The sequence below is a fragment of the Tiliqua scincoides genome, chromosome 6 (genome assembly GCF_035046505.1).
Source record: "Tiliqua scincoides isolate rTilSci1 chromosome 6, rTilSci1.hap2, whole genome shotgun sequence".
In the NCBI taxonomy this organism is placed as follows: domain Eukaryota; kingdom Metazoa; phylum Chordata; class Lepidosauria; order Squamata; family Scincidae; genus Tiliqua; species Tiliqua scincoides.
This window is the reverse complement of record NC_089826.1, coordinates 58,721,746-58,745,279: the sequence shown is the minus strand read 5'-3', so window position 1 is coordinate 58,745,279 and position 23,534 is coordinate 58,721,746. Positions and strand designations below refer to the sequence as shown.

General features: G+C 41.0%; 1 protein-coding gene across 8 annotated transcripts in view; it reads right to left on the bottom strand.

Moving 5' to 3' along the window:
- The window catches only part of TENM3 (teneurin transmembrane protein 3), a 398,700-nt gene extending 383,766 nt beyond the window's left edge, over positions 1-14,934 (bottom strand). For 5 of the 8 annotated variants that reach the window (XM_066632787.1, XM_066632788.1, XM_066632790.1 and 2 more), the window contains exons 1-2: positions 14,703-14,934; positions 2,262-2,540 (exon numbers count right to left, since the gene is read on the bottom strand). In XM_066632787.1, coding sequence (XP_066488884.1) covers positions 2,262-2,540; positions 14,703-14,934 — 511 coding nt within the window. The remainder of the gene's footprint in view (positions 1-2,261; positions 2,541-14,702) is intronic. The other 3 variants (XM_066632792.1, XM_066632793.1, XM_066632794.1) reach the window with 1 other exon arrangement.
- Between the last annotated feature and the right edge of the window lie 8,600 nt (positions 14,935-23,534).

Below are 23,534 nucleotides of genomic sequence, written 5' to 3'. Positions count from 1 at the left end.
CCTATGTCATGAAATGTCCTTACAGAATTCAGTAAGCTGGGAACGGCCTGCAGTCTAGAGACTCACATGACAAGATTCCTTTACGACTGGTTTCTTGCAGCAGGGAGGGCTAATTTCCTTGTACCAATTGTTTTGGTCCTTCTCAGCAGCAAGTGGCAGAATGTTTTGATCATTCCTTTTTAGCATTCTCAAAACTTTCAGCCAATAGCTGCTAAGGTTACCAGCAGCTGTGAGACCATTTTCAGCCAGTCACATAAATCCAGTGAGCCTGTTATGGGGGCACATAATAACAGACTTGAGTAGGGGCAGGTAAGGACACACCAAATCAAAGTTGGGCAAAGGCATTATTGTCCCACCTGTGTATCCAGGAGTACAGCTGAGTTCAGGAGTGCTCCCAAACTGCAAACCTACTCCTGAAGAGGGAGTGCTACCCCACTGAGAACAGGTTGCTGATCTAAAATCTGCATCATAGAACTCCTGACCAAGAGGGACATTGTTCAGTCAGGATTTAGTTACAACTTGTTAGCCTTCATCCAGTCCCTTACTGTTCTCAAGCATAGGTCCAGGGTTTCAAAGATACCCTAGTATTAGATGATATGGAGAGATACAGCTGAGTGTCACGCGCATATCAATTCTCTTGTGATATCCCCCAGCGGTATGTTAATCATGGAGGACAAGATGGAACCCTCTGGTACACAATAAGCTAAAGTCCAGAGCAGAGTTAGATAAAGTTAGATAAAGTCCAGAGCAGACTTCGATACAAGGACATCTGCAAAAGGGATCTGAAGGCCTTAGGAGTGGACCTCAACAGGTGGGAAACCTTGGCCTCTGAGCAGCCAGCTTGGAGGCAGGCTGTGCAGCATGGCCTTTCCCAGTTTGAAGAGACACTTGGCCAACAGACTAAGGCAAAGAGGCAAAGAAGGAAGGCCCATAGCCAGGGAGACAGACCAGGGACAGACTGCACTTGCTCCCAGTGTGGAAGGGATTGTCACTCCCGAATCAGCCTTTTCAGCCACACTAGACACTGTTCCAGAACCACCATTCAGAGCACGATACCATAGTCTTTCGAGACTGAAGGTTGCCAACACACAGAGCAGAGTAGGATTTTCCCTGCAGGTGTACAGTCATCTGGAACCTCCTGGCCAAAAAGGAGTCTGAAACCAGATTGGAAGAGGGAAAGTCAATCTGTTTCATCCAAGAGAGACTAGAATTGGGTCACTACCACCTGCTTGATCAGTTTGGCCAGAAACAAGAGGTTGGAGGCTAGCTAATAGTTATCTGATAGGAAGGGATTCTTCAGGAAGGGGCATCTTTAAAGCTTCCAACAGCATCCCCTCCCTCAATGGAGAATTAATTGCTCTTCCTGCCTACTCAGCCGGTCTCTCCTTCGAAGATCTAACAAGTCATGCTGGGCAAGAGTCAAGCAGCAACCAGTCAGCTTTATACTCCAGATGACCCTACCCACATCTTTCAGACTGTACAAGCTGAAAAGAATCCATAACCATGGGACCAACATGCATTGAGGGAACATCCATTGGAACTGTTAATGTGGAGTCCAAGTAATGACAGATATGGATGATTTTATCCACAAAGTATCTAGCAAACTGATCATAGTGGGCTACTGATGTAACCTCCCTACTTGGGTAGGGGGGGCAGACATAATATGCCCTGCATCATCCAGAACAGCACTGCTAGGCAACTCTCTGCAGACATGATAGTGGTAGAGAAAAATATCTTCTTCATGGCCATCACCCACCACAGAATAGGCCTTTAAATGAGCTCTAACTTGGGTTCAGCCTGATTCATTCCATCTCTACAGCTGCAAGCAAGTTTAAACTAATAAGTTTAAAACATGATTGAATTTGTTCTTCAGTCACTTGAGCCTTGTATTTAACTGTGTGCTTGCTCATCTAAGTTCAGATTCAGAAACTTTTAGATTTCTTAGAAGAATTTACAAAGAATGCAAGTTAGCTTTAGAGATAAATTTTCTTATTTGTCCTTCTATGGAAGGTAACAGATAACATGTACCAAGATAAGTCATAGCTAATCTTTTTTCCGATGCCATTTTTCAAAATGGTTGGTGAAATATTATACAAGTTGTTTGTGCAGCTGCAATGATCAATACTGGATGCTGGCTTTTCCTGAGAAAAAATGTGGTATTAATCAAAGCTGTTCATAGAGTACAGTCAGAGTTAAAAATAAGGGTTGCATAAAATACAAATTTTGAAATATTTATCCATATCGCACACAGCAAGACTTACCATTTTCACTGTCAGACTTGTTTTCATGCTCGGTATCAGTCAAAGTGAGGGCTGAGTTGGAGCGGCTTGAGAGACAGGAACTGCGGCCTGATTTGACCCCCCTGCCCCAAAGTCTCATGGCATGCTCTGGAGACATCACACCTTCATTCTCAGTATCAGCATCAGACCCTGCACTGATAGAGTAACCTCTATGGGGAAGCCCCATTTCAGCACAAAATGCCAGTCCTCTTCGAGTTGCTGGTTCACAAACTCCTAACTGCCTTAGGGTAAAATTCTGTCCTGAGTAGGGAAGAAAAGAAAAGAAAAGATAACAAAACATGAGAATCTTTGGGGGGGGGGTGAGGATTAGAAAACAGATCCTTAAATAAATACACAGTACAGGTTTTTGCAGGAATATCCCAAGATCTTTTGTTAAGCTCCACATGAGCTTTGGTCAAGTAGACCCTTTTATCTCTAGCAATTTGCAGTGACCCTTTTATTTACTCCTTTTTAACCATTCTGTATCAACTACTTAGGCACATCAGGAGTTCTCAGGTAGAAAAGAAATACAGAGTGACCTGTAAATAAAGAAGAGCTAGTTCAAGGTATGAAAAGATTAACTCTGACAGTTCCTTTTCACTTGACAAAAGTGTGAAACCAACAAGTATTTGTCAGAATTTTCTCTTTCTGCCCTGGCTAAACTCCTAAAAAACTGGATTTTTTTAATGGCATTTCCCCCTCAGTAAAAACGGCATACAAGGAAACTACGATTGGGAATTTAACCAAAATGGGGGCAAAGTACTAAAGACCCCCTAACCCCCTGTCATGATTCTGGGGTCTTAGAGCATGCTATTTATAATAACGAAGAAAACCAGACCACATTACACTTTTAGCAAAATGTGCAGTTTCATCCCAAGTCTACTCAAATGCAAATCAGACATATCTTTAAATTTTAGTTATCTTCCTTTTGGGGCGGGGGGGGGGGGGGGGAGATGATTGAAAAATACTCAAAAGACATACGAGTGAACTCTAAACAGCTACATGAATAAATCAGGTGTAAAAGAATTGATCTAATAATTTTAAGTTATTTAAATTACAGCACTTAAAAGACATTGCTTTAGTAAGGACTGTATTTTCAACTTGCTTTTATTTCCTCTATTTTCTACATAGTGGTACAGGCAAGTGATATGCGAGTTCCAAGATTTGTAGATTTACTTTTCAAGAGCTGTTTTTTGGCAAGCTTTCCAATGACCTTCTCAGTTGAGGAACTCTTAAATGAGTGCATATATTTCAAAAGTATAGAAGCAAGTCACAGAGAAACAAAAAGGAAAAAATAGGAATGCGAAGATGTACATACAAAGAAGAAGGAATATTCATGAAATGCAAAAGGAGTTAATGCCCAGACCTTGACAGCTTTCAAGTGTGCCAGTTAATTACTTTATTGCTGTGGTCATATCAGTTGTTGCAATCAGTTTTATCCCAGCCAGGATTGTAAATGGATTCTGACTACGACAAGCATAAATAATGAAAAACAGTTGCTGCAATTAGCTACAAATCAAATAGTACTTATCATTGAGTTGTGAATAAATAACAGAACAAAAATGCATGGAGGGAGGAAAGGCAATTGTCACAGCAGTAAATAGCCATACTGGTGAGTAAATTGTGTGAAGGCCATTAGGGAGGATGAATTGGTAAACACATCAACTGTCAGAAGAGCCTGTTTAAATAACAATCGTGCTATGTCACTTATAAAACTTTGTGTAAAGTCTTAAATTTTGGGCTTTCTGCAAGATCACTGAAAACAGTGACAAGCGAAATTTAGTGACTTGCAATACTCCTGAGTTTACAACTACTAACTATAGTAGTACTTGATTGTCATTACCAATTAGAGCTAATAATGAAATGTTACCAGCCATATTTGTCCAAGGAAGGCAAAGTTATCTTTAATCACAATTGAAAGAAAAGATGAAGTAAGGACTTTTCTCTTGCCTTTTTACTTGGTCAAAAAAGGCCACCAGAATAGTTTACAAATTCAATATCCATCTCATACAATAAAAACAATAAAAATGCTGAATCCGCATATACAATAGCAGAACTAGAACACTAGTAAAAACACTACAGGTGAAGCCTGTTTCTGCAGATTTTATATCCATAGATCTTACTCAATGCTGGTCCCCTAGAGCCATGGTGAGCCAGACTTCACCCCAAACTGAACCCTCCTAAGGCAACCAGAGCACAGCTGCCCTTTAAAGGGGCCTGAGACTGCGAATTTCAGTATACACAGGAGGTGGGTCTGAGAACAGATCCCTCACCGAGGTCCCACCTGTAGTGTAAAAATGCCACTGTGGAGTAGTCTCTTATTGTTACACAAATATGAGAAGGGTAGGCTTGATATTTACTTGCTCCTACCATTTTTCTGCCTTTCTTAAATATTCAAAGCTATACAATAATCCAATAAAAATACAAGAATAAATTCAAAACTATGTCATTAAAATCAATATCCATGGTCTTATTAATCTACAGTATCAATTTTTAAGAAGAAATGAGAATAAACTGGGCAGGTCCAGGGCAACTCAACCAATATATGGGCCGTATATTGATCATGAAAGCTTCACACCCAGAGTGGCTGAGCCACTGCCTTACCCAAGAGACAGCTCTGATTGTAGAGCTCAAAAAGATGCAAAAGAAGGCAAACAAAATGATCAGAAGGTTGGAGCACCTTCTTTACAAGGAAAGGCAACAAAGTTTGGTGCTTTTCACTTGGAAAAAGGGTGACTAAAAGGAACGAGATTGAGATAAAGTATGTATAGTATGGGTAAATTTTCTCCTACTCTCACAATATTAGAAATAGGGCAGTATTTCTCAACCTGGGGGTAATTGCCCCTTAAGGGGAATGGTGGCCCAGCTGTGACAGCAGGACAGTGGTGACACCACTCCCAGGTTTGCGCCCTGCCGTGGACTAAGTAAAAAAAAAGTGGGTTTTCGAACATACCCACCTGTAGTGGTGGCTGAAGATGCCGCAAAACCAGGATTCTCACCACTGCTAAACAAGGGTAATTCCAAACCCACTGTTTTTGCTTAGTCGGCGGCAATGCAAACCCAGCAGTGGCATTACCATGGTAACCACCAAGTTGCCACTCCCCCTTTACAGGCATTGCAAAGACTTAGAGGTTCCCTTACCTTTAAGTAAAGGTTGGGAACTGTTGAACTAGGTATTAGCCAATGAAACTGACTGGCAGGAAATTTAAGAGGTACTTTGCACTGTGAAAAATTAAGATGTGCTTGGATTGCCTGAAAAGGAGGTGGACAAATTAAGGAGCATATGTCTATCAATGTCTACCTGTCTTTGGCTGCAATCCTAACCACACTTTCCTGAGAGTAAGCCCCACTGAACAAAATAGGACTTACTTCTGAGTAGACCTGGTTAGGATTGTGCCCATAATGTCTATATGCTGCCTCGAGGTTCATCAGCAGTATTGGAAGGCAGAAGTATGACTTTGTTTTGCTTATTCCTTTTCCAGAAGCAGCTGGTGGGCCAATGTGGGAAACGGTTTGGATTAGAAAGGCCTTTGACTCTATCCAGCAGGGCTTTTCCTGTGTAAATCATGTGGCTAAAGTGTGACTCAAGGAAGGAAAGAATAATTGAAATGAATGTATTTGTGTGTGTTATAGCCTCATCGTGTACTGGAGCAGCCAATGTATTCCTCTTTCACTTTTCCAGACAACATTTAGTACATGAAGAAGTGAGTAGAAGCTGAACAGAGATCTGGGTAGGTGAGAAAGTGCACATTGTGTATAGTGGCAATCACAAAAGACTGGAGTTACTTTGAGGAATGACAGGTGTCATAGGCCCCGTTTGATTCTTCTGAACCCTTCAAGGGTCAGCAATTTCACTACTACAGGTATGAGTAGATCCCTCCAGAACAAATGTGCCCCCACAGCAGGATACAGTGCAAGCCATTTTGGGCTCACTGCTTGAGTGGGGGGGGGGGGGGTAGGCTTGAGCCTTAAGAACTATAAGTAGACATAGCAAGCCCATATAAGGAAACATCAAGCCTGTCATTAGTGAGCACTGGTATAGATCAGTGGTTCTCAAACTTTTTAGTACAAGACCTACTTTTTAGAATGACAATCTTTCAGGATCCACCAGAAGTGATGTCATTAATCTGGAAGTAATGTCATGGCCAGAAGTGACATCATCAAGCTGAAAAATTGTTATCACCCCCATAAGGCAAAATCAAATCTAATTAAGTAAGTAAATTAAAATTTTATAATAAGTATATGTTTAAAACTTATTTAAAATATAGAAGAACCCTCCTAACCCTTCCAAGCAGTTGCTAATCTGTTTTTAAAAAAATTCCCCAAACATCCCAAAGGCTGCAATCCTATCCACACTTAACTGGGAGTAAGGCCCACTGTGATGATCATGGTTAAAAGAATATACATAATAGCCTGTTAAAAGTACACATCTGTCACGTTTTCCCAGATGCAGTCACAGACAATATAAGCATCAAGTCTAAGATGAATGGGGACCCACCTGAAAAAGGTGGGGGATCCACCCACCTAGTGAGTCCTGATCCACAGTTTGAGAAACACTGTATAGACTGTTCTGGAAGGTGCTACACAAACACCCCGGTCCACAGAAGTCTCTTGCTACTGAGCCAGTGCTCCCCATAGGTGAAGGATTGTGAGCATATTACCTGTTCAGTTCGGTTTTTTGAGATTATTAATGCTGCTTAAAAAGCATTTGCTCTACGCACTGATGTATATATTGCTGCCAAATCCAAAAATAACCATTGCCCTCTGAGAACACACAATGTGCTGAACTCTAAACCAAGTTCACTCGCCATACAGTGTATTGGAGTGTTGTATTTTGAATTAGTCATCTGTAAGATCATAAAGGCAAAATGTACAGAATCTCTCTCTCTCTCTTGTCTCATGTACTATTGGGAAATACGTAAGTAAAATTTTACACAAGATGTTCACACTGGAACACTGAGTCACTTCTTTTACATATACATCCTAAACAAAATTAGCTCATGATGCGAAAAAACCATGGAGATACTACCTTGTTCTGTTTCTTTGGAAACACTTGCTCCCGCAATTTGAAGTTGCGGATGTGTAAGTGTGAGCTTTTTATAAATTCTACATTGTTTAGTGGGAGTAGCCTAATGCCTTCCGCTGTCTCAATATGCTCCATCCAGAATTCATAGAATTGGGCTGTTATTTGCCTACCTCAAGGGCGTGTACAAGGAATTAATTAGTTTATGTATGCAAAGCACTTCCAAGTTGTAAAGCAGTCTAAATAATTTTAGCTCTTAAATAAAGGGCTAAATGAAGTAGTCTAAGAATTATCATGTTTAGTTCCATTTTGAAAACCCTTTTGAGCAATAATAAGAAATTAATTGGTTGAAGTTGATTACAATCAGTTGGCTTTTTGAAGGTATTCAATTAACTACTGATTCCTAATAAATATGACACATTTTTATTAGTTTAAGAGAAATCACTAATTGCTCTCAGAAATGTTCTCATTTTTTCTAGATCTTTAACCTATGTACAAACGTTAATCTAGATTCAATGAATAGATTCTGTATTTTGTATGTGTGTGATATATACATATATTTTCTTCTATTTCTGGGATAAGTTGTTTCTACTTATCATTTCTAATAATTTAAAAGTTAAAAAAATAAACAGATTCAAATACACAGAGAAACATTCTCCACCTCTGTTCTCACATCAGTTCTGAATGGATATGAAAAAGACAGCTGAAATTGTATCCTGACAGGATTAAGATAATGATGTTCGGCAAGTGTTATGACCTGGGAGTGTCAGGATATCTGTCATATTATGTCAAGCCTCTTCTGATCACAACACTTTGAATGCCAGATTGCATTGGTGGATAGCAATACATTTTACTAGCTTTATCTGGTGACAAAGCTGGGTTTGTTTGTTTTCTGCTGTAAGATTTGGATCTAGCTGCTTTCATTTATGCTTTTCTTAACCTCAAAGTCAAATTACTATAACACCTTTCAAGAGTGTTCAAAAGCTGCATTTTGTTGGAAAATGTGCTCCAAATAAAGGTGACATCTAGGAAAACTTACTTTCTGATGCTTCAATGCTTGCACTGCCTTCATACAGTTTTCCAAGTCTTTGTAAAGGTGCTAAATTGCACAAGTATCCACTAACTCAAAGGTTCCCAAACAGGGGTGTTGAAATGCACCAGACAGGGAGAAAAGGTTGCAAGCCCCTTAAGGGGCGTGGTGACGCTGCGACTGCAGTGACATCACTCCTTTGATCACAAGGTCACACAAAAAGGGTTTTTAAAAACTTACTGGGGAGGGTCACTACGACCTTCTAGAAGGTGCAGGTAGCCCACAGCCCCCTCTGCGGACCTCCCTGTGCATCAGAACTGCTCCAAAATGCTATTGTGACCCACTTCTGGTTTCACAACGAAACCAAAAGTGTGTTGCAATAACTTTTTGGAGCGGTTCTTAGGTGTGGGGAGGCACACAGAGGGGGCTGCAGGCTCTCCACACCCTCTGGAGGGCCATAGTGATCCCCTGGTAAGTTCAAAGAATGCTTTTTGCCTGGCAGTAGTGCAATTGCAGGAGTGCCATCGTCGTCCCCTCCTCCACAAAGACGAGGTCCCCAAGTCTTCCAGAGAGATTTAGGGCTGCTGTACTAACTGTATACCATCACTATTAAATCAAGACTGTTCTCTTGAAATTGTTTACAAAAATTGTTTACTACTGCCCCACTACATGGAACTCTCCCCAGGGCTTGCCAGTCAGTTAATCTGAAAATCTTCACAATGTAAAGTCCTTCTGTAAATTGGTAGGATACTGTTTTAGTTAACAAACCTTCCTTCCTGCCTTCCTTCATTTATGCTGCTTAACTTCAACTCTCTACAGAAAAGATCAATCATTTGCTGTTTAAGGCTGTAATCTTATTCACACTCACCTGGGAGTAAGCTTCACTGACTATAATGGGACTTACTTCTGAGTAGACATGCCTAGGATTGGGCTGCCAGTTAATTCACACCTTTACAGCTCCTTTCTCCCATTCAGCTAAAAAAAATTTAAGGTTGCAAAAACACCCATACCTGAAAGTCAGTTCCATTGAAATAGACAGGACTTGCTTTCCAGTGAGGTAGTTAAGATCAGGTAGTAAATCATTAGTCAGACAATTGGAAAGAAGGCTGGGGCAGGTGTAGATTTTGTATGTAAGAATGATAAGAAGATTTGTTTAACTGGTGTGTTTAAATACAGACATTTAAAGTTTAAGAGAAAGACAACCATGACCATTTAAATCTTTTCAAGCTGTAGCTGACATTTATAGCCGCTGAATAAGATTAATCATTTTGCTCTCCAAATGAATCATGTTGAGTAGCTAATATTTAAAAAGTAATAAACTTTGGATTCACATTAATTAAACATTGAAGTTCTGATTAATGTTTTAGGTTTTTACAGTCCAGTAAAATGACAGTCTCACAGTCCAGTATTTTTTTTTTTTCATAACAGCATAGTTTGAATTTGACAAAGGTAGTAGATAATGGAGGAGTTGTTTTCAAATACATCAAAAGACACTAGGTTTGCTGTCACCACCCCATGCTTCAACCATAAACAAATTCTATAAAAATCAAAATACTGCTTTCAGTATGAATATATATTCACATAAATGAAAATCCACATGACATCATTTTCTGCTGATATCCATGCTGTATTTACACACTTTCACAGCAGAACATAACTGCATTTATTTTTCATTATCACCATCAAATAGTTCTGTAACAACAGTAAAAGAAAAAATTACGCACGAAGAAAATCTTCTAAAATCTGGAACAAACATTAGGCACTAGACAATGATTTCATAGTGCCAAATCTCTTTCTACTATCAGATCTTTAAAAGACAATCTAAACAGCATTAGCTCCTATTTCAGTTTTTGATATGGAGACAAAGCATACTGTAGCACCTTAGATTTTTGTTTTATAGTTTCTATTTCATTATAAAACTGAAGATGAATTTCAGGAATTATTTCATGGATGATCTATAAACTTCTAGATTTCACAAACTATCAATTAAATTTACTCATTACAATTCAGTGACTTTCTAATTCAGCAAACTAGACTAGATTTATTTTCTATAATACACCAAATGCAAATTATCTAGCATTTAAATATTAACCTTTTTATTCTGCATGAGTCAAGATGAAGAGATTAATATTTAAATGCTAGAATTATTAATAGTTTTATTTTTATTAAAATGTGTATCTTGGTTTTGGGGGGGAAAGAATACACAAGCAAAATAACAGGAAGTGACTTCTATGTTATTCACAAGGAAATACTACCCAGGAATGCTGAATAAATCAAGAGTAATCTGAACTTCGTCAGACATACAGGTAGAAATCACAGATGCTAAAACAGCAAGCATTAGAGGAAGCCAACAGGTCATACCAAATGCTTTTAAAAGACCAACCAGTAAAACAGATAGGCCCATATGTCACTACAGAAAAAATTCTAGGAATTGGCATTTCAGTCCTTCGGCTGCCAAAACCCCTTGTATACTGGTTATCTGATAGCTGTAGAAAGGGTGCACTTTTTTGAAGAACACAACTATATGCAATTCCGTTAGTACATTCTGCCATAATACACCAATGATCTCCACTGGTTTTTGAATGACTAATGATAATACATAATTCACTAGTCAAACACTCCATAAGAACATAAGAACAGCCCCACTAGATCAAGCCATAGGCCCATCTAGTCCAGCTCACTGTATCTCCCAGTGGCCCACCAAATGCCCCAGGAAGCACACCAGATAACAAGAGACCTGCATCCTGGTGCTCTCCCTTGCATCTGATATAGCCCATTTCTAAAATCAGGAGGTTGTACATACACATCATGGCTTGTAACCCGTAATGGATTTTTCCTCCAAAAACCTGTCCAATTCCCTTTTAAAGGCATCCAGGCCAGATGCCGTCACCACATCCTGTGGCAAGGAGTTCCACAGACCAACCACACACTGAATAAAGAAATTTTTGTTTTGTTTGTCCTAACTCTCCCAACACTCAATTTTAGTGGATGTCCCCTGGTTCTGGTGTTATGTGAGAGTGTAAAGAGCATCTCTCATCCTTCCCATGCATAATTTTGTATCTCTCAATCATGTCCTACCTCAGGCTTCTCTTTTCTAGGCTAAAGAGGCCCAAACGACGTAGCCTTTCCTCATAAGGAAGGTGCCCCAGCCCAGTAATCATCTTAGTCGCTCTCTTTTGCACCTTTTACATTTCCACTATGTCCTTTTTGAGATGTGGCAACCAGAACTGGACACAATACTCCAGGTGTGGCCTTACCATCGATTTGTACAACGGCATTATAATATTAGCTATTTTGTTCTCAAAACCTTTTCTAATGATCCCAAGCATAGAATTGGCCTTCTTCATTGCCGCCACACATTGGGTCGACACTTTCATTGACCTGTCCACCACCACCCCAAGACAGGGCCTCTGAGAGGAATTTTATCAGGGGGTACAAAGTTTCTTTTGGACCCCTTTACAAAGAGGGAGGGGTGAAACAGAGCCAGGGAGGGTGGTGATGGGCAAGCAGAATAGGGGCAGGGAGGGGTGCAACAGGGGACGGGGAGGGAAAAGACAGCTGGAAAAGTCTTTGGAGCCCAGGTCTACCAACTCATGTGGCATCAGTAGTGTCCCCAGCATCCCGTGCAGGCAACAAGTCTGAGTAGATAGGAAAACATAACATCCCAGGAAATTTCTGGGCCCCCTCCTTTGGCTCCTGGGCCCCCCTTTGGAACCTGGGCCCGGGTACAAATTACCCCCTTTACCCCCCTCTCCTAGGCTCTGCCCCAAGATCTCTCTCCTGAGCTGCCACAGACAGCTCAGAACCCATTAGCCTATATGTGAAGTTTTGATTTTTTGCCCCAATGTGCATGACTTTACACTTACTTACATTGAAACGCATCTGCCATTTTGCTGCCCATTCTGCCAGTTTGGAGAGGTCCTTCTGGAGCTCCTCACAATCACTTCTGGTCTTCACCACTCGGAAATTTTTGGTGTTGTCTGCAAACTTAGCCACCTCACTGCTCAACCCTGTCTCCACGTCATTTATGAAGAGGTTGAACAGCACCGGTCCCAGGACAGATCCTTGGGGCACACCGCTTTTCACCTCTTTCCCTCCAGGTAATGCCACATCAAATCTAATTAGAGTCTAAAACTGCATATCAGGCAGCCCAATCCTATCCTCGGCAGGGCCACTGGGTTGAGCGATGCCAAAATGGCAACCACTGTATCCAGTGAGCAGACCCACTAAGGCTGCCAGAGGTCACCTTGGGAAAAGGAGATATTCATTCCCTTCCCCAAGGAAAGTCCCAGGCCCCATAATGAAATGTCTCAAGTCTGCACCAGCTGTTTTGCCGGCACAGATGACAGAACCTCTGTATTTTCAGCTCAACATGGAGGATAGGATTTAGAGGAGAGGGTTCCACCAGTCCCACCAGTGGCAGGCCTCCCATTAAGAACGATGGGGCAAATGCCCCAGGCGTGAGCCTTTAGGACACTGTGGAAGCCTCTCTAAGGCTCCCAGCAGGGTCGGAAACTGTGCTTCCAGTTTTCTGGAAGGCATTGTTTTATCGCTTTAAAACCACTCAGTATATCAACTGTAGGTCAGTATCTGCATGGAAGTTCTGAAGGAGGGAAGATGTGCTTCAAATGCACAGCTGTTCCCATAGTCCATTGTTACTAGGTATGCATGGTCAATGACATAATGCTATTTACATCAGCACCACTTGTTCATAACTATATACAGAATTGTAGCATGAGCCTGCATACCCCACTGGTCTCCCACATACTTCAATCGTCCTGGTTTTTTCAAACAGCAGTGACTGTGAAACTAGCTTAGGCTATATGCACTCTGCAAAGGCAAGTGTAACGCAAGTGGGCAGGGGGCACATTGCTTTTTTGAAGGATCACATTTGATCCAACTTTCCACATTTCCAGTTTAGTACACAGCCACTGAATTGAAAGCATGAAAAGCATGCAACATAAGAATTATATGAATACATTAGCTAACAGTCATTTTTGACATGGGCAGGCCATGATTAAAGAGCAATCACAAGGTGAAAGCTGCCAGATTCCTTATCGAAAGTCATCATGACTTGCAAGGATAACAAGTGGCCACTATAGGATTGGCCTGTTAGGCTGAAATCTTATAGCACTTTCCTAGGAGTAAGCCCCATTGAACACAATGGGACTTACTTCTGAGTAGACATGCACAAGATTGTGATTCTGCATACCTCACTTCATCACATAGTAGAATCATAGTGATATTACTAGGAATAGTATTTCTGTGTTTTGTAATGGCAGAAAGCTGGTAAGAAGTCAAAGCTCAGCTATGCAGGTGCTCCATAATTGTACAATATAGACCATATTGCATAGGCACATGTCCTTTACACATTCAGGTAAAGGACAGTCAGGTAAGATACTCTTACCTGAGCTTGCAGAGGATACTAGCCCATAAAATGTTTACTAGCCAGCCTGCTCATATCATACCAATGTTTGCTATCTGCAGTGCATCGAAGACAGAGACAAGAGCAGAATGTATTTCAGTTCATTTATCTAGTTTTACTTTTACCCCAACTTTTACAGATCTCAACTTTTCTCAGAGCTTTTTGCTTTTTTTTTTTACAGATCTCACAGCTTTTTGCTTAAGTTTGCAAAAAGCTTTTCTGCCGAGTCCTGTGAATGCATTCTTACTCATCATGGCTGAATACTTTTTACAAAACTAAAGCAAGTATAGTAAAATTAAAATAGATTCACTTATCCATTCTGATTTATGACCTACCCTGACTCAGATGTTCAAGTTTCATGGGAAAGGGGGACTTGGCAAGTCTCCTGGGAAAGGAAAGAAGCAGTCACATCGGTCCTCCCTGCCCAACCTGCCTATGGAAACTGAAGCTCCGAACTAGAGGTGATGAGAATACCCTGGAAAGTACAAGAACTTTGTTTACTTGCAACAGCTCCATAACACCATGGGAAGCCAAAATAGTTCTGCAGTTGTCTTACCAGCTGCGTGGGCTGGCAAAGGACCAGGATGAAGCCCTATTGGCATGTAGATTTCAATGACTGGATACAGGGCATGCATCTTTACTCTTGAAATAAGCACTGTGCAAATGTTCCCAAAAAATCCTCTAAAAATGCCTTTGTTGTACCCACTTGGCAAGCAGATAGTGGGCATTCTCAGTGGATCTTAGAGAGTGAATCAGGAATGATTATGTACAACCCCACCCCTTGTTAAAGTGTTATAAAGTAAATAAGCTAATAGCATGATAGGCATCTAAACTATCCCTGAATCATTGAGAAGACTGGCAGGAAGGCATGGAACTCCCAGACTTCAAATGCTGTACATTCATATTAAAAATATTTATGTTATTTGTTTAGAACATTATGCCTACCTTGTCTGCTATACTCATTTGTCTCTCTGTGCACCAAGTCTTTTACCCGGTTTCCATACAGCAGTCTTGAGGAATCATGATCAAAAGCTTTCAAGGTTTCACTTGAGCTGTAGGACTTTTGTGTAGGCACTCTGCAGTCCTCATTTTCTGCTGAAGAGTTTGTATAACGCCTCTCCTTGTCTCTTCTGCTCTTTGTCAGGGAGCAATAAGGTCTCCGTTCTTTCACATCCATACTTCATTCCTTCTGTATGTTCATCAGGTCAGATAACTTGAAATTCTGATCAACATTCAGTTTATGTCCACCTGTAAGAGGATTAAACAGATTATATGTCATGTATTTATATATTTCTATAATACTGTAGATTCATCAGCAATTACTACGAGTAAAATTCTGCTCAGACAGTATAAAGCTGACTTGTAGATTCAATTGAACTTTACTCCAGAGAGACCAAAATAGGATAATTATGCAGTTATATGACTATAGATTACATGAGAAAACTCTGCCAGCACAGAAACTACAGTACACACTACAAAGGGTGCAATCTACCATTCACTGCTAATATGTCCCATTTGCGTCAGTGATCATGCAACTTCTGGTTTGCAGACTCAACTTCTGCGGGCCATTCTGAGGCTTGCAGAAGCCAACAGAGTCGGTCACTGGTACAAGCTGGAAGAGGTCTCTGGGGCCTCCCAAGAAAGCCTTGCGGCGAAAGGAAGAATATCACATTGCGACCCACCACAGAGGACAAGATGGTGTCACAGCACTAAAAAATTTGGGAGCAACTAAACTAGACATTAAATATGTTGTCCTGATCAGACCTCCCATGTACCACATGCTCAGGACACTTAAGAGCTGACTAAAATTTTAGAACAAATATAATAAAAGCCCCTAAAAACCAACTTTTGTGATTTTTGTCTTACCTTCTGCTTTGTTAAACACATTGATTAAAAAAATAATTAAAGTAAAGATTGTGAAATTAATGCATGGTTATGGAAAATAAGTGTTTCGAGAAAACAATTCCAATTTTAGTGTTTTTTAATGGTTAGAAAGCAAAGAAAATATTGAACCATGCACACACACACACACACACACACACACACACTCACAGAATTATACAGAAGAGGCTTTATTGCTATTTTGGGCAATATGGGCAGGAGGTCTGGTCTAGAGGGTAGAGCCTCCATTTGCCTGAAGATTAACATCCACAAGGTCGCCAGTTCGAGGCCACCGGCACCATGCGACCTTGAAGCAGCTGGCAAGCTGCAGCTGAGCTGTTCCATCTGCTCGGAGCGTGGGAGGATGGAGGCCAGAATGTTAAACCAGATCGGAGTGTAACACCTTGAATGTGGTGGTTCTTGAAAGAGAGAACCTTCTTTCAATTTGTAAAAATCCCTGCGTGGATTTAATAAGCCTGCCTGTGTAAACCGCCTTGAATAAAGTCTTGAATAAAAGACCAAGAAAGGCGGTATATAAATACTGTATATTATTATATTATATTATTTTGTAAAATGCATAAACAAAACGCAAATCTGAGGACTTAAATGCTTGCTAGTGGTTCATGAACAGAAATGCTTCTATTTCTTGTATAGCATTGGATAGATTTCTCTTTTGTTTTGGGGAAGCACAATGACAGCTCTCTCCTCAGTGCTCCTTCCTGCTTAAGGTATTTGAACTATGCCACTTAATTATAATACAAGGCTGAGCAATGGACACTTTCATTTCAACTGTACAATAATATTACAGTGAAATACAAAATTAAGCACTGAACATTATATAAAGCAGCATATTTTCTTGTCCAACAAAATAAAATCAGAATTTTTTTGAACTCTTCACTTCTTGTCTTAAAAAAAAGTGTTTCAAACAAATTAATTAATTATCTCCTCTAAACCGATTCACAGCATATACTTAATTTACAATCATATTCTGAATTTTAAATTTTAATCACCATACAGGTCACGTCTGATCATCCACAGATTTTTCATCCGTGGATTTGGCTCAACGTGGGTCCATTGACCAACATTGAGCCCTGATCAGGGACAACCTGTAGGCCAGAGTCCAGTTCTGGTTATGTCTGGAGGGCATTCTGAGGGCTGCGAACGTTGTGCGCAGCCTTCCTACCCCTCAGAAGGACTTCTAAGGCCTTGGGGAGGCCTTTGAACGTCACTTCTGGTTTCCAGCAAAAATAGGAAGTGAAGTTCTAAGGCCTCTCCCAGGCCTTCACAGAATGCCCTCTGGATGCAACTGGCTCCAGTCGTGTTTGGAGGGTTAAAGGTGCCAAATCCATGGATTTCATTACTGCATATTTTGGTATCTGTGGGAGGTCTGAGAACGGATCCCCTGCAGATACCAAGGCATCACCTGTGGCTTATTTGAAAAGATTTTAGAGTGCAGTGTAAGCATGATGAGGTGTTCCCCTTTTCCCGCAATGGGACTTCTCACATCTTCGCCAGCTATTTTGCACCAGTTAGGTTTGTGCTGCCCTGCTGTACTCTACTGCCATTGCTACTGACATTGTAAGCATTTGGTGCCAGCTGTAACATAAAAATTTGGGGGAGGGAATCTGTTGGTTTGCTCATTCTGTTTCACATGGAGCTGAAATAATGCCCAGAATTGAGGAGTATGTGAGAACAAATCAGAAGTGGAAGATTGATCACAAATGACCTAACTGGTTCTCAGGTAATCTTATTTACTTTGGAATCAGTTTCCAGTTTGATAAAATACTTAGATATTATATCAACTGAACATTTAGGGGATCATTTGATATGGCCTAGTTGGTCTGTAATGAATATTTTTGTATGAGGGCAGCCAAGGAGCCAGGCCTGAACCGGCAGAGGGAGCAGATGCAGTTGTGGTTCCAGACTGTTATATATGTCAAGGTGAATGCTGCGACAGTGGGCATTTGATTGCCAAATCAGAATATTCCTCCTTTCAGGGGTTTCAGGGGGGCACTGGGTTCAAACCCTGTGGCTCTGCTGGATATTTAACTGCAGTAGCGTCCACACTAAATGCAGGATAAGCACTTGGGGAGAGGACCCGCTGCAGGATTTGACAGTATTTTGTTGATTGGCATGTGGCCCAATTATAATCCGTATAATTGTGGCCCAATTATAATCCATAACTCTGTCTCATGTGTTTTGTGTTTGAGGAGTGCCAAGGCATATACTGTATATGCAGGTTGTGTCATGCATATATACCAAGGATGTGAACAGATCAATTTTGTTTTTATCTTCAAGGTTCTAAAGACTTTTTTTTTTTTGCAAAAAATATTTTATGCAATCCCTTTTCAGGTTTTTTTTTTTTTTTAAATACTATGCACAGTTAAAAATCCTCAATGATTTAATCTATGCTGTAGTGTTAGCAACAACTGATCTTTTCACAGAAGTCAATGAATTCAATACACTTCAAAAGGCGGTTTTCTGGGTTATCTATTACCTCTTCAGGCTAAAAACGAGAAGGTTAGAAACTACAAGCTGTTTAATAGGGCTGTGTCATTGGAATAATTTCTTGGTAATTATATAGTTATTATAAACAATGAAGATGCAATACATGCCACTGCTCATTTTCTGTATAACACATGCAGATTTTCATGCACTAAAGGAAATTTTCTTGGGGGGGAAAAACCTCAGTTGCGTACCTTTAATAATGTTTTCCAAAAACACTGAGTTCCAGATACAAAATACTTTACAGGGGCTGTTACTCTGCCATAGTATAATAATTTCATCAGTAATGCTTGTGCTGCACTGCTGTACTCTTACTTATATTGTACATCAGGGCTAGAGAACCTCAAGTTCAATTAAACCCTATATCCATTTCCATAGCTGACAACCAAGAGGCACTGAAAGGTCCTAGATAAAAGGAATTTACTTTATGCACAAGTAAACCCAGAAGATGGCAGCAAGCTCTGGAGATGCTGAGTTAACTCTGTTGCTATGGCAAAACCAAATTACAAAGACCCCTTAGTGAGTGCTTCCTCAGGCAACTCATACCAAGGAATAAGCTACTGCTAAGGCTGAGTGTAGAAGCCCACAAAATTCCCATGCTGCTTTTGCTCGCCTGATATATGAAAAAGAGGGGTTCCTTTCTACTTTCAGTGCCTACTGGAGAAAACTGCTTTTGTGTGACTGAGAAAAATGTGCATAGCTGCATGCATGTGTTATGATAGATGTAGAAAATTCAGTATAGATTGACATTTTGTGGCAATTCTCAGTATTTCAGAAAGCATTCGAGAAACATTTGCGTAAATTGAAGCTAACCATTTGCCTTTGTAAATTACTAAATTTAACCCCATTTACTGACAAATGCTGAAAAGTGTTAAATTGTGAAGTTGGTAACTGTACAAAACAAACATCCCAAACCCATTTAACTACCCCAGTGCCGATGCACCCATGCCAACAGGGCACACACAGCATCCCATGGAGGACAGACATTTGTTTCCTTGCACCAGGACAAGTATCTGCTGCCCTGATGGCTCTATTTGGACCTGTGCCAGTCACATGCTGGTGCAAGTTCAAGTAGACCCGGGTAGGTGGACTGAGGCCAGAAAGGGCGACAGAATGTCAGTGGCACTATTACCCCCTTCCTGGCCTTGACAACTCCCCTCCCTACCCCAGTCTCTGCCCCATTCCTTCTGTGCCACATATAAGGAAAGATGGAGCAAAGAGATGCCTTGCCTTCCTGCTTCTCTGCTTAAACCAGATACGTGATAGACATGGAAACTCTGTTATCAAAATTTAACACCATCCCTTATTAAGTCCAATAATTATAACAGAATGTCTTGAATTGTGCTTCAGTCAGAATATGAAAAACTTGCCAATGTAATGGTTTTTCTGTCAACATTCTAAACTGTTCCAGTGTTTTCTCCAATGGCTTGTAGTTGCTGCCTCTACTTTGAGCACATAGGCTTGCCAATCTTACTCCTAGATTTCACCCAACATTGCTTCAACATCAAAGCATCAGTCTCCAAAAAGCTTTTTTCACGTTGGGTTGTTCAGTGGGTGATATAAAAGGATGGATGCAGCAGTTCATAAATCAAATAAATCCATGGTTTAATTTTAATCTGCATGAGCTTCCCAAGTCTGGGACACAGGTGCTGTCCCTCCCATTAGCACACAGGTGGAGAAAGATTTCTCCTTCCAACTTTAGTGCAGAATAAGCTGTGACCTGCCAGGACATCAGTCTTAGGGAGCAATCCTATCCTGTGCTAGAACAGGCAAGCCAAGAGGTTTGCGCTGTATGCAGCACAGGATAGGGGTCCAAAGCGGCTTGGCCAGAGGCAAGAGGAAACTTTTCTCCTTGGACTTGCACCACCTCCTGAGGTGGCACGAGTAGCTTGAAGCCGCTCCGAACTCCCCAGGAACGGGGGGTTGGGATCTGACATAAGCACTCGATTCCAGCCCCTCCTCCTGCTCCCCACCTGCCCAATCCCGGGGGTGGAACCCACCCTCCCCATCAAGGAATGAGGGTGGAACCCCCCCACCCAGGAATGCCTCCCTCCTGCCTCCTCCCCATCCACCCCAGAGCCTTGCGTCGACCCAGCCGCAGAAGCTGCTCGCTGGATTCAGCCTTCGTGCTCCAGCATGGCTTATTCCCGAGGAGGCACAAACATTACTTGCGTTGGCCCAAGTGAAGGGCAGAATTGCACCCTTAATCACTGTTGAGAATGGTTTAGGAATAATCAGTTTAGGAATAAACCAGAATATGAAACTGGGATTGCATTTAGAGAGAAGGAAAAAGAATAAGCCTATGCTTGTATAAATGAGGCCTGAATCACCGGGGGGGGGGGGACACAAGCATTTTTTTTATTTAAGCCACTGCTGCCCAATGCTGCATATATGCAACAGGGATCAAATGTGTACGCCTGTGGGCTGGGCAGAAATGGGTTAAAGGACAGCAGTTGTAGAAGGGGGAGCACATCCAATACGCGCAAAGACATGAATCCAGCTTATCTAATCAAGGGCACAATAAAAGAATTTGGCTGTATTCTATGTGTTCTGTAACACTCATTTAGACAACTGCAGAAAAGCGCTTGAACTACAGAGCATGTATTCTACTAAATTTAGAAGGGTATTTAATGTTGAAGCTTAGACATTGCCAGTCAGCAAAGCAGGTCAAGAAAAATAAGGTGTGCTTCTGGCTTTTTAGTGTTGAGTATCTTGAAATAGTTGGCTTTAAAACTATACTTTCTCTACCACAATGCTATCTCATTATTGCATGACATTTTCACCTTGTCATACTATGAACTTCTTCAAAACGAAGGCCTTTTTTCTTCAGCCAAGAAATCAAAGTACTTTCTCATCAGAGCAAGCCAATGACAAATAAAATGCAACTTTTAGAATACAGGTTATAACTTTCTAAATCTCTGATCATTTTTCAGAACTAAAGAAAACAACTTTAAAGGTAATTTTAAGTGTCAACAAATTTGCTAACTTCAAAAATAGATGATCCCTTGGTCAAACTTCAGCATGTTTTCATTTTCTTTCTTATCTCTTGCAATGAAAACTACATCCAAGAGGGACCTACCTGAATGTTTTGGCTATTTTTCCCTGCCATTCTTTAAAGTCACTGCTATGAAATACACAACCTCAAGGGAACAGAATAACTGTAATGCTACATATTAACAATTTTATTTGACCAATTAGATCATGGGTGTCAAACAAAAGGCCTGGGGCCAGATGTGGCCCCCAGAAGCTTTTTATCTGGTCCTTGGATTCTCAGCTCCTGAGCAATACTAAGGTGACACTAGTGAAAGAGTGGCCAGCATGATAACTGGGCTCTCCCATATCTTGAAATATGATCAAGATTTCTGTATTTTCTCTCCTGTCATTAGCAGCCAATGAGTTCCTACATGAGAACAGAGTGTTTAGTTCTGGTTTTGACCTGTTTAATGACATCACTTCCTGTGTAATGACAGCACCTCCGGCCTTCAGCAGGCATCATGAATGCTATTCAGTCCTCTGCATGAAATGAGTTTGACACCCCTGAATTAGATGAATAGTTTAAATTTAATGGAACTGAAACGACATTGAATATTGCATAACATTTCCTTCTGTCTACACGTAATATACTTTTTTATTCAGGAGGGTGTAGATTACTAAATACATTCTCCCCAAAGAATCAAATTATAGTAGAAGATGCATGGATTTATTGTCTAAATACCCAATAACCTAAAATGACATTAAAGGAGCAAAGATAAATGATGCTGTTGTAACCGCTTTCTTTCAGAAGATTATGTTTACAGATAAAACACTTCATATATGGATCAAACTTGTCCAGTTCATGGTGACTGAAGCAAGGGTACATCATAATTATATTCAGATTTTCATATCCTGAGGGGACTATTTCATAGGCATAGAAGCTGTGTGGGGTTTGAATGAGATAGGCCAATGGTTCTCACATATTTAGCACTGGAACCCACTTTTTAGAATCTGTCAGGACCCACTGGAAGTGATGTCATGACCAGAAGTGACATCATCAAGCAGGAAATTTTTGACAATCCTAGACTGCAATCCTACCCACACTTACCCAGGAGTAAGTCCCATTGACTATCATTGTTAAAAGCATATACATAGCAACCTATTCAAAGTCCAGCTCTGTAACATTTCCCTAAATGCAGTCACATACCATGGTAGCATCAAGTCTAATATATTGAAATGAACAGGGACCCACCTGAAATTGTCTCATTACCCACATAGTGGGTCCCAACCCATTTGAGAAACACTGAGATAGGCTGTTTTGTTTTTTTTTAAAAAAAGAAATTCTGTTTATGTCTGCTGTGTGAGATACCACACACAGCCCAACCCTAACCTGTGCTGGAACAAGCAGGCCACATTGCCCTGCGCTGTAACCAGATGCAGGCTGGAGGTGCAGGCTGAAGGGGTTTCTTTTCCTCTTATCCAATGTCAAGTTCCAGCCTGCCCTATGGGGCTACTCAAGTCATACATCAGCTATTTAGCTGGCACAAGTCCGAGCAACCCATGTAAGGGTGCTCAGGCCAGGGATGGGGTTAGGATGTGACCTGCTGGGCCTGGTCCACCTCCCATTTCACTGTTCCCACCCAAGAACACCCCCTTGCCTCCCCCAGTACACCTTCCCATGACCCTCTACCTCCCCCTGCACTGCCTAGTGCAAACGTTCCTCGTCAGGCTGGTGCAGGGTCCAGATCTGGTCCTCCCAGGCCAGCGCAGGCCCCTGTGAGCGCCGAGCCAACTCCTGATAGCCATGTGACATTTTGTAAGATGCTTAAAATATCAATTTAGTTTGAGGTTACAATCCTATCCATACTCAGCTAGAAGTAAGTTCTGTTGACTAGAATGGAGAGACCTCGAGAAGCTGACAACTGAGCTGAGTGCTTGGGTAAGAAACAAGAAGTTGGCTGCATGGGAGGCAATGCAGTCACAATGATTACTAGACTGAAAAGATTCATCTGGAATGTAGTTTGTTCTTGAAAAAACAGAACTTCTTGGTTTATTGCAAAAAAACTTCTCAGGTGTTTAGAGAAAGCCTGCCTTTGAGAACCGTAGACACATAGGATTGGGTTCTTAGTGTCGCTTGTGTAGATTACTGCTTTACTCTCTGAAAATCCTGGATCCGTGTTATAAATTGTGAGACAACTCCAATAACTACTGGATCTAAAGCTGCAATCCCATACACACTTACTTGGGAGAAAGTTACACTTAAATCAATAGGGCTTACTTTCTTGTATACAATTACAATGTAAATTAATGAGTTGAGTTAAAAAGTTTGAGATATATTTGCAAATCCACAGTCAATTGTTGTTTTTCTACAGCTCTACTTACTGATATAGAATATATCTGGCATTACAGTGTACATGA